This window comes from Eschrichtius robustus, chromosome 17 (assembly GCF_028021215.1).
Source record: "Eschrichtius robustus isolate mEscRob2 chromosome 17, mEscRob2.pri, whole genome shotgun sequence".
Taxonomy (NCBI): domain Eukaryota; kingdom Metazoa; phylum Chordata; class Mammalia; order Artiodactyla; family Eschrichtiidae; genus Eschrichtius; species Eschrichtius robustus.
The window spans coordinates 70,546,912-70,559,600 of NC_090840.1; the positions used below are offsets into that span (position 1 = coordinate 70,546,912).

The following is a 12,689-nucleotide window of genomic DNA, read 5'->3' on the forward strand; positions in this document are numbered from 1 at the left end:
ATCCTGCTCTCAAGGCACAGCTTTTCAAATCTTTATTATTCTAACAGTCTTGGTCCCCTGGTCTTTGAGCCCCAAACAGATTGAAAATAAAGGGGTGAGGGGTAAAAAAACACAGAAAGGAAGTAAGTAAAGAGATTACTATAGTCAAACTGGCAACAGCAGAAAGGGTCACCATGATAGGAAATAAGAAAACTACATAAGGCAGAATTCAAAAATACTATAGACCACTTTCTATGTCTTATACAAACAGATCCTGGTGTTATCACTATATAAAATTATAGTCTTTGTAATAATGATGTGAATACAGGGAGTTTTTTTTAAAGATAGGAATTCTTCTTTTAAAGATCGGAAGAAATATAAATGGCCAGCCAATAAGCACATGAAAAAATATTCAACATCATTAACCACCAAGGAAATGCAAATGAGAACCACAATGAGATACTTCATACCCACATGGCTAAAATCAAAAAGACAGACTATGGCAAGTGTTAGTGAGGATGTAGACAAATTGGAATCCTCATACATTGCTAGTGGGAATGTAAAATGGTACAGCTGCTTTGGACAATGTTAAATCAGAGTTACCGTTTAGCCCAGCAATTCACTCCTAGGTATATACCCAAAAGAACCAAAACCCTATGTTCACACAAAAATTTGTACACCAATGTTCATCAACTAATGAGTGGATAAACAAAATGTAACATATTCATATAATGGAATCTTACTTGGCAATAAAAAGAATGAAGTGATGATAGATACTACAATATAGATGAACCTTCAAAACATTATACCAAGTAAAAGAAGCCAAACACGAAAGAACATATGTTGTATGATTCCACTTGTATAAAATATCCAGAATAGGCAAATCCACAGAGATAGAAAGTAGATTTGTGGTTCCCAAGGGGCTGGGGATGGAGGGATAATGGGTATGGTGTTTCTTTCTGGGGTGATGAAAATATACTGAAATTAGATAGCAGCAATACTTGTACAATACTGCCAATATTCTAAAACCACTGAATTATACACTTTAAAGTCATGAATTATAATGGTACGTGAATTATATTTCAATAAGTTATTTTAAAATAATTAATAAAGATAGGAATTCAATAAATTTTAGAAGCAATCTTATTTAAAAACACCAAGTCACTCATTTTTTAAAATATTATCTTTAAAAAAATATTTTATTTATTTATTTATTTATTCATATTTTTGGCTGCGTCCGTCTTAGTTGCAGCATGCAGGATCTTCATTGTGGCATGCAGGATATTTGTCGCAGCGCGCGGGCTTCTCTCTAGCTGTGGCATGTGGGTTTTCTCTCTCTCTAGTTGTGGTGCACGGGCTCCAGAGCACGTGGGCTTTGTAGTTTGCAGCAAGCGGGCTCTAGTTGCAGCGTGCAGGCTCAGTAGTTGCGGCGTGCGGGCTTAGTTGCCCCGCGGCATGTGGGATCTTAGTTCCCTGACCAGGGATCGAACCCGAGTCCCCTGCATTAGAAGGCGGATTCTTTACCACTGGACCACCAGGGAAGTCCCACCAAGTCACTCATCTTTAAATCAGGATTAAAAAAGCACTTATTTTAATACATTCCTTTAATACCTAGCACAATGTTTCACAGACCTGAGTAACATACAGAGCCTTTTAAAGATAAAGACTTTTGAGGATTTCCAATATTAAGTTTTTTATGATTATGTACAAGCCAAACTAGATATAAATAAATTCATTTAGGTTTTATACAAATGAAACTATAAAAACAACTACCAACAAAAATATTAACGGAATACATTGGAGGTTTTGCTGAAACAAATTAGCCATTTGCTGTGTGAATGTGGTTCAGACTGCTATGGGTTTCTCTTGAGTTTGGCATGTTATGTATCATGTTTATTGTATAACATGATGACTCAATTCATCCATTTTTCTTTTTTCTGAAGTGCTCCAAATCTTCATTTGAACAGCATGTCATGACATCACATCACGTGGCTTTCTCTTGGAAGCAGATGCATCCTTTATGTATTAAGGTCAGACTCAGTTCTTTTTTTTTAATAGATTTATTTATTTATTTATTTATTTTTGGCTGTGTTGGGTCTTCGTTTCTGTGCGAGGGCTTTCTCTAGTTGTGGCGAGCGGGGGCCACTCTTCATCACGGTGCGCGAGCCTTTCACTGTCGCGGCCTCTCCTGTTGCAGGGCACAGGCTCCAGACACGCAGGCTCAGTAGCTGTGGCTCACGGGCTTAGTTGCTCTGCAGCATGTGGGATCTTCCCAGACCAGGGCTCGAACCCGTGTCCCCTGCATTGGCAGGCAGATTCTCAGCCACTGCGCCACCAGGGAAGCCCTCTTTTTTTTAAAAATATTTATTTATTCATTTTGGTTGTGCCAGGTCTTAGTTGCGGCACGTGGGACCTTCGCTGCGGCATGTGGACTTCTTGGTTGCAGCATGAGAACTTCTTGGTTGCGGTATGCAGACTTCTTAGTTGTGGCATGCATGTAGGATCTCGTTCCCCGAGCGGGGATCGAACCTCGGCCCCCTGAATTGGGAGTGCGGAGTCTTACCCACTGGACCACCAAGGAAGTCCCCAGACTTCTTAACTCCAGAACCTGAGATAACTAAAGCAGTACTACTTGGTGCCAAATGTACATAAATGCACTGCCTGAAATTTTATGGCTATTCTCTATAAGGTAGCAATTTAGATGATTCAGAATATTTTTTCTTCAGATCATGAAATAATCTTTAAATTCTCATAGAGAATTCACAGACCCCACCAACCCAACCCTACCCCACCCCAAGAAGACTTCAAGTTTCAGAAATACTGGGGTAGCTTAAATTGTATTTCATTGATTGTAAAAATTGTACATTTCCCCCTCATTTTAACATCTCTGAAATTGGGATATATCTTACTACTGATGGTATATCATAGTTTAACTTTCAGTGTTGTTTTCTTTCTTACTGTCTCATAAAATAATGCTGTGTGTTTCAATTGTTGCTAACTTGGATTCCATGAAATACAGTAGATATTCCACGAATAGTGGATGAAACAAGATGCAGATTTAAATATATACAATAAAAGACCAAGTAAATAATTGAAAAAAATAACAGTACCAAAAAGAAACTTAAAAGGGCACAACCTCACTTATCTGGAAAATCTGCTACACAAAATAAGAATCAAGCCAAAGCAATCTTGCGGGGAAAAAAAACGGAGCTGGAGGAATCAGGCTCCCTAGAGCCCGCACTCCGCAACAAGAGAAGCCACCACAATGAGAAGCCTGCGCACCGCAACGAAGAGTAGTGCCCACTCGCTGCAACTAGAGAAAGCCCTTGCGCAGCAACGAAGATCCAATGCAGCCAAAAATAAATAAATAAATAAATATTTAAAAAAAATTCTATTTGAGAGTAAGATGGTTCTAGTTTTCTACATCATTACAAGTAAATTCTTTGTGAGAAGAATTAATGTAAAAACAATTATTTCATCAAACAAATTTTATTATAATTGGCACCCCTCTCCCAATTCCTGTTAAGCCCACCAAAATGGGGACAAATTGAAGGTTTCGAGCTAATTAATGTTAGATTTAAATTTGCCCTGGACCAAATAAACCCAAATTCCATGAAGTACATACTTCCTAATTCACTGAAATTAATTCCTTGAGTATTAAAATGGAATTCATGCCATCTACCTCAGGGTTCTTGAGAAACAAAATTTAAATATGTATAAAGCACCTAGTCAAAAAACCACTGAACCACTGAACAAGTCAAAAAGCAAAAACAAAGCCATGTTCTGCCTCCTACGTGAAGAAAGCCTTAGAAGCATACCGACAGAGATATTCATAAATGACTTAGAATTGATGAAAAACTTGATAGTAAGCAATCAGAAATATAACTACTATTTTGAATAAAGGCTTTTTACAGACTATGAAGCAGAACCACATATCATAAGCAAGTTATAGTCATAAAGTCTCTTTAGAGTACTCAAGTACCCAGAACTCATCCTGTATCAACCAACCTCGTCAGTTGCACTCACACATATCACAGATACCATCTTTGAACAAGAAAATAAAAACAAACCTGACCTGAGTACATATTAAATTTTTAATTCAATAACATTCATTTAGTGCAATTTCATCTCAAATAAATTACATTTTACAATCTGGACTCTTGATGACCAGTCAAGAACACACTTAAAAATTAAATGCAAATCCTAAATTATCACTTTAAAGCTATTTTGAATTAGCATTTAAGCATCTTGTATTACCTTGTAAAATGCCTGCCATTAGTATGTTTCTCCGATATTTCCGTATTCTTATCAAAACTAGAATCTGAAGAATTCTGTGCATTTTTTCTCAAGGATCTTAAAGCACGTGTCCGGTGGTAGGTTTCAACTTCCTTAACTGAAGACCCATCCTTTAAAAAAAAATTAAGAAAGCCATCTAAGTTTTTCTTCAGTTAAATCCCCAAGTTAAACTCCTAAGATTTGTCTCTGATTAAAAGTTTTAACAACTGCTTTTGGTGCACAGTATCATTTTTGCATCTCCCCAAGAAACTAAAATAGTTAATATCTAGAATAATCATTTTACAATAAACAAATATGAGCAATGCCTATGAGGTGGCTAGTATAAGATTTATTAATGTTTTATAGTTCTATTTCATAACAAGTAGTCTCGAGTGAAACTTTCTACCACTGATAAAAAGTTGTAATAGTTCATAACGGTAAGTACTCCTTTATTTTAAGGCTATGGAAATTAGAAAGATACACATACACCATGAAACCACTGGCAACAACCTTAAAATAACTGGACTATCAGAAGTGTAATTTTGGCTTGGATGACAAAAAGGAGTTATTACTATCTCACACAATTTCACCCACAAATGTAAAAAATGAATTTAGAGACTGTTTAGGTATGTTAATTTCTTGTAAAAACCATACAGCTCTATTTAACTTTATTTTTGCTCAACAGACTACAGGCTCTCTAAGTTAGTGGGTTGCTTTATGAGCTACAGAGGTTCTGTCATAAAGTATTCAAAATTTCATACATGCCTTTTAGAAATCATAAAGAGGATACTTTTATGTTAAAAGAGAAGGCAAATGTACCTAACAACTCTATAATCCTATGTCTTACTACTCTAAAAATTTATAATTTTAGAAAAACAGGAAGTGTTTTTTTAAAAAACAATAAAACATCAGTGCCCCCCGACCCCATGCGCCTCAGGCTGGCTTTACCTGGTCATTTCATTATGTTTTATTAGGATATTTTGTCATTTAATTTTGTTTCAGCAAGAATATTTGATTGGTTCAAAGGTAAAGTAAGGATATTTATACCACAAGGATCTGTGCAAGAATTAGACAGGTTCTTAAAGGCACGAGAGGACAATTAAAAAAATTAGACAGGTTCTTCATACGGTATTAAATGATACGTATGATTTGTTACTTTTATCAGTGTACCTATATTTCAGGATGTTTCAAAAAAGAATACCTATACATTTAGGTAAGTGTATTATTTTTTAAATGAATACCTACATCTTAGATGGGTGTAGTGTAACATAAGATTTTCCAAGGAAAACTGTAAGGCTATCTATTTCCACTCTCTCAACTTCCATGTGTACTTTTTCTTAAAACGGATCTAAGAAGGCATCTTAACACAAGGCATCCTCTTTCATTTACCTTTCTCCCATTTTACAAAAGAAAGTCATAACTCTCACTCATTCTGAATCTTACTATTGTGGGCTGCTTCAAGGCATTAAAAACCTTCGTAAAGCCAAAGAAAAACACTAATGTAGGTGTTAAGAGAATGAATGACTAAGCTAGGCAACAAATCCTTTCCTTTGTTAGGTGGTTTCCAATTCTTCCGCTTTTAACAAAATTGAAAGGAGACCTAATCAAGCTAAGAGACCATTAAAAATGTTTGGCAAGTGATTTTCTGCATATAAGCCAGAAAAACTGAGTGGCACTGCAAATAAAATTCCCTTCATTACTATCTACTTATTTATATGAACAATGTTTCTCAGTGCTTACCTTTATAAAAGCAATGAAACTGATGACAAAACACTCTTCAGCAATAAATAAGATCCATCCACAGATACTTAAACTAACTGGGTGGGTAGGGAGACTTAAACCACATGAAATCCTAATAAAATATTACTTCCTATGTTTAATCATTTTTAATCAAAACAGATACTTTTTTGTTGTTTTGATCAATTGAATGTTAATAATGATAACTCAATACACAAAAATTTTATTTCTTGGAGCTCTGTCATCACGGAAAAGTGAAAAAAATCCAACTTTTGTTTTATAAGTATGAAAGGATAATTAATAACTGACTTTCAAGCATGAAAATATATCAAGATAAAATGCTGTGGGTTAAGTGGATTGGAAATACAAATTAAAAGAGGAAAAAAAAAGAGGGTAAAATTTCTGACTACTAAAAGAACTTGTTCATGTATTAATTTTTAATGTTTCAAGACGGGTATCAAATAACTATAATTTTTACATTCCAGTGGATACTTATAAAAGTGTGACGTAATAGTTTTATTTTTTAATGTCAACCTTAAAAAATGACAGAAATGATCTCCTCTGTAACTACTTAAACCTTTGCGGGGGGGCAGGGGAGACCTTACATCTAAGGTCAGCTTAAAAATGTAAAAGCAGGGACTTCCCTGGTGGTCCAGTGGTTAAGACTTCACCTTCCAATGCAGGGGGTGCGGGTTCGATCCCTGGTCAGGGAGCTAAGATCCTACATGCCTCAGGGCCAAAAAACCAAAACATAAAACAAGCAATATTGTAACAAATTCAATAAAGACTTTAAAAAAAATGTGAAAGAGATTATAGAGCTAAAAAAATTTAGAAACGCAGGGGAAAACTTTCATGACATTGGATTTGGCAATGATTTCTTAGGACACCAAAAGCACAGATAACAAAAGAAAAAATAGATAAGTTGAACTTTATCAAAATTAAAGAACTTTTGTACAAAGGACATTATCAATAGAGTGAAATGGAAACTCATGGAATAGGAGAACATATTTGCAAATCATGTATCTGACAATGACAAAGGACTGATATCCACAATATATAAAGAACTCCTATACTTTTAACACCAACAACGAAAAAAGTTAAAAATGGGCCAAGGATTTAAATAGACATTCCTCTGAAGAATATACACAAATGGTCAATACACATGAAAAGATGCTCAACATAACTAGTCATAAGGAAATGCAAATCAAACCCAATGAGATACCACTTCACACTCATTAGGACGGCTATTATCAAAAACAAAAAAAGAAAAAAGAAAATAAGTATTGGCAAGGATGTGAAGAAACTGGAACCCTTGTGTACACTGTGGAAAATGATATGGTAATTCCTCAAAAAATTCAACATAGAATTACCATATGATCCAGCAATGCTGGGTATATACTCAAAAGAAGTGAAAGCAGGGATCTGAAGAGATATTTGAACGCTCATGTTCATAGCAGCATATTCACAACAGCCAAAAGGTGGAAGCAATCCCAGTGTTCATCAACAAATGAACGGATTAAAAAAAAAAAAAAAAAATATATATATATATATATAGTACATACAATGGAATATTATTCAGTCTTAAAAATAAAGGAAAAAAAAATAAAGGAAATTTTAAACACACTGAAATAACATGAATGAACCTCGAATACATTATGCTAAGTGAAGTAAGTCAGTCACAAAAGAAGCAGGTTTCCTTTTATGAGGCTCCTTGCCAGGGGCTGGGAAGAGGGAAAATGGGGAGTGTGTGTGTGTGTGTGTTTTGGGGTTTTTTTTGGCAGGATCTCTGTTCCTGACTAGGGAGTGAACCTGGGCCATGGCAGTGAAAGGGCTGAGTCCTAACCACTGGACTGCCAGGGAATTCCCAGGGGAGTTAGTGTTTGATAGGTACAGAGTTTCAGTTTTGCAAGATGAAAAATTCTGCACACAGAGGGTGGTGATGGTTGCAGAACAATGAATGTACTTAATATTACAAAACTATACACTTAAAAATGGTTAAAATGATAATTTTATGTTATCTATATGTTATCACAATTAAAAAAAGAAAGTAAATGTCACTATATTCCTGGGGATTAAAAAAAAAAAAAAAGGTTTGTTTCCATAGGAAAAAAGAAAGGAGGGAGTTGCTAAATACTGGGAAAAAGATTCCTTGAGAAACTTAGAAAATTTAATCTTATAAGTGAATCTCTGATTTGCATAGTGAGTGGCTTAGTTCATCGTCCCTAAATAAGCACTAAGTATCAAGAAAGGCTCTCCTTAACAGCATGGAGAAAAAAACGAAACAGGTTTTTTGGGAGTCACCTATATAAAGGCACATACTGGGGAATTTAAAAATATAACTTTCAAAACTGGTTTTTATAAAAGCAATATAAAAATAAAAGCAATACGTGCCCATTATAATCAGAAAAATGAAGAAATGTACAAAGATGAAACTGTCACCCTTAATTCCAAGCTACCAACAGATAACCACAGTTAACCTTTTGGTGCATAAACCATTCTTTTCCTTTGCAAACACATTCACACAATTTTAAAACTGCGATAATATTATTTATTCTTTGTTACTTTTTTCTAGTAATACAACCATTTTCCCATGTCATAAAATCTATTCTAAAAATCTTTTTACATGAATGAATAGTATTTCAGCCATTATATGAATTTAACAAACTGCTTAATGTATCACGTATAGGTAATCTGCAATTTGTGTTATAAATACCTCTAGATGAATTATCTTTTGAACATCTGATTTCCTAAGGAAACTAGCACAGTTGTTAAATCAAAGTCACATTTTAATACAGCCAATCAAAATAATTCTCAAGAGGTAAGTTAAACACCAACTAGTAACAGTAATTAACACTGGATAATAGAAATGGGGACTTCCACTATCTATTTTTTACATTTTTGCAACACGTATTACCAGAAAAAATTTTCCTAAGAAGTGAAAAACAAAGAGAAAACATACTTAGTCTGAAAACTAAACCTAGAGATGTAGTGTCATTTATTCTTTCACTAAAATCTACTTTAATATTGAGAGCACTGATCGTTCTTAAAAGTGAAGTTTAAAAGGAGAAAAAATATAGTTCATTAGATTTTAAGTCTGTTATAATCTTGCAGAATCAGTAAGTTAGAACAGGGAGCATGCAACAATAAGAAAAGTTTTTCCCCAAAGTGGACACAATTGAGAAACAGAAATATTCTGATGTTATTTTTCCACAAAAGATCAAGCTTAGTAAAGATTTAAATTAGTAAAAAATATGTATGGGAGTCATATTGGTTAATTCAAGTTATCAATTCAACAAATGAAATTTAAACAGGATTTTTAAGATCACAGTTATATTACTGACATGAAACGTATTCATCCAGACTTGGGGCTTCTTGAAAGCGTAAAAAGCAGTGTATGCTAATGTACAATGGTATACACATTATACCCACATTACATAGTTGTGACAGCCCTCCTTAGCTTCATCTTTAAACACTGGTGTGGTCAATTACTCATCATGGATCTATTCCACAAGTTCCAGCAATTTGCTTTCTAACCATACAGCTCTTCCAGTAGATCTAAAACTGTCTCCAAATAGCTAAATCCAATGGCCTTCTCTACCTCATTCACGTCTATGATCACTCTGTTGTTTGCTTTGATCCTTTGTTTACATACTTTTATTTTTTTAAACCTAATTCATCCTCTTCCCACCCTTAAAATAAAGCCATTGCTCCAGATCTTCTTAAATATTCTTGTGTTTTGCTATGCACCTTCAAGGATTCAACTCCCAACTCTATATAGGTGACTCACAAAGAAAAATAGTCCTTACCTCTCACCAAACTCTGGCGTCATATTCCCAAAGATGTACAGCTTACCTCTTCAGCTGGAAACAACACTGCCTTTCCTCGCTCTATCTGAACAACTCTCAGACCCCTTGCAGTACTTTTGGACTTTTTCTCTCCGTGCCTCCTAATACCACCTTAATTTAGGCTCTGGTTTTCTCTCCTTTGGTCTGTTGTGATAATAATGTACTAATTAAGAGCCCAACCTTTTAAAGATAGACTGCCTAAGACTGATTCTCCACACGTCACTTAGAACTGTATAATCTTCTCCAAGTTACACAGAGACCTTAGCTTCCATATCTGTAATGAGGATAATAATACTTTACTTGTAAACTTTTAAATTACTATACTTCAATTTAAAAATTAAAAAATAGGGACTTCCCTGGTGGCACAGTGGTTAAGAATCTGCCTGCCAATGCAGGGGACACGGATTCGAGCCCTGGTCCGGGAAGATCCCACATGCCACAGAGCAACTAAGCCCGTGCGCCACAACTACTGAGCCTGCACTCTAGAGCCCGCAAACCACAACTACTGAAGCCCACACACCACAACTACTGAAGCCCGCACACCTAGAGCCCATGCTCTGTAACAAGAGAAGCCACCGTAGGGTTTCCCTGGTGGCGCAGTGGTTGAGAATCTGCCTGCCAACGCAGGGGACACGGGTTCGTGCCCTGGTCTGGGAAGATCCCACATGCCACGGAGCAACTGGGCCCGTGAGCCACACAATTACTGAGTCTGCGCGTCTGGAGCCTGTGCTCCGCAACAAGAGAGGCCGCGACAGTGAGAGGCCCGCGCACCGCGATGAAGAGTGGCCCCCGCTTGCCACAACTAGAGAAAGCCCTCGCACAGAAACGAAGACCCAACAGAGCCATAAATAAATTAATTAATTAATTAAAAAAAAAAAAAAGAGAAGCCACCGTAATGAGAAGCCCGCGCACAGCAATGAAGACCCAACGCAGCCAAAATTAAAAATATAATTTATAAAAATTTAAAAATAATAATTTCCGGAAAACAAACAAAATAATAATAGTTACTTTACAGGGGAAATATGTGTGTGCATATTAGGTACCTTGCCTGGCACACAGCAAGTGCTATGTAAATGGTAGCTATCAGTATTATAATCTTTTAACTGGTCTTCCAAACTCCAGATTTGTTGACTATAATCCATCCTAAACACTATCTCATCAGATCTCTGTTCTAAAAGTTGCAACTTCTAAGCCTAAAATCAAGAGCCAGCCCAACACAAACTAACAAAAATGAACAATAATGGACTATTATTGTCACAAAACAAGTACACTCTCTCAAATGCAGAGCAGCCAACTCCAGGGAGCAACATTCATTGCCACTTGTCAAAATCTCCCTATTCATGCTTCGAGATACTTCACTGAGCTGTACACTTTTCATTTTTGTGTTGTGATATGCTCCAAGTTTTAAAATATCTCCCATAGGCTGTACATATCAGTGTCGAGTTTGGGATATTTTTCCAGGCTAAATAAACATACAATTAAAAAAAAAAAACAACCAAAAACAGTACCTTCTACATACTGCAGTGTTTTATTTTACCTAAAAACATACCGAAGAATAAAAACGTACATAAACACAACCCAAAAGTAACGTACAATCATCACCAAGAAAACCCCTACTACCCATCCTGAAGTGTCTCTTCAGCATGAGAAACCACCCTAAATTTAATGAATCAAAGAGCCTCAGACCTGTGAAAGCACAGAAATAGGCAATGGCTAGCCTGACTCTGGAGGAAAGGGGCATCCAAACTTATAAATAGGAAGAAAATAAAAGCTTAAAAACCAAAGAAACAGATTTAAAACAACAATAAAATATTTTCAGGGAACCCATACAAGTCAGGGGGAAAAAAAAACCCTTAAGTGCAGTTGAGTGAGATCATATTCAAAATGTAAAAGTAAAATGTGGTTGAGATTTCCCCGGCTGTCCGGCGGTTAAGACTCTGCACTTCCACTGCAGGGGCCGAGGGTTCGATCCCTGGTCAGGGAACTAAGATCCCACATGCCATGCAGTGCACCCAAAAACTTAAGAAAAAAAAAAAAAAGGAAAATGTGAAAATGTGGTTGATAAATAGGTAACTGTAGGTATCTTCAGAACTTGAAGTTCAGCCTCCAAGATTAGATGAAGAAAAATGCAAGTTAATGAATTAATATGAATAAATCCAACCATCTTTAAGGAACCTACCCTAAGAAATGCTGTCAATAAATGTGTGAATGAGACAAGGAAATACCCAAATACAATGAAGGTGGATCAAGGAGTTAAGTTTCTGAAATGCATGATTGATGTAAAAAAGCAAGCTATAATCAAATCAAATGTATTTAATGTAAAGAACCCTAATTAGAAAATATTCCAATCACAAAGGTATGTTTCATTTTTGGTATTGGTGGACTTTGTCAGCATGAATACATTACTCCTGAAGACCCAATCCCATGCTCACTAAATAACACTCTGATTACAATCTGTTCTACGGAGGATTTGAGAGAGTACTATGTCTCAAAAAGATATAATCCCTACTGGAAATCCTAGTCTGGAAAAGAATCTTTTCTACCCTACAACAACCAGGTGAGTGCTAATTGCTCAACCACCACATACCACTGATATAGCAAAACAATCAACAACAAAATATTTATTATGCACCTACTATGCTCTAGGTGCTAGGAATACACAGCTGAACAAAAGGTCAAAATCCAAACCCCTATGGAGTTACATTCTGATTTGGGGAGAGATAAAAATATTTTAGAAGTAGGAAATTATAGAATATTAAGAAGGTGGTAAGTGCTGGGGACCATAAAACAGAGCAAAGGGCCTGTCAATGAGTGGTTTGCAATGTTAAATAGGGTGGTTAGGATGAGCATCAT

General features: G+C 35.9%; 1 protein-coding gene across 1 annotated transcript in view; it reads right to left on the minus strand.

Moving 5' to 3' along the window:
- Positions 1–12,689, minus strand: part of ATAD2 (ATPase family AAA domain containing 2) — a 67,181-nt gene that overhangs the window by 50,846 nt on the left and 3,646 nt on the right. Inside the window, exon 2 of the mRNA XM_068525812.1 lies at positions 4,237–4,385. Within this exon, the coding sequence (XP_068381913.1) occupies positions 4,237–4,385 (149 nt within the window). The remainder of the gene's footprint in view (positions 1–4,236; positions 4,386–12,689) is intronic.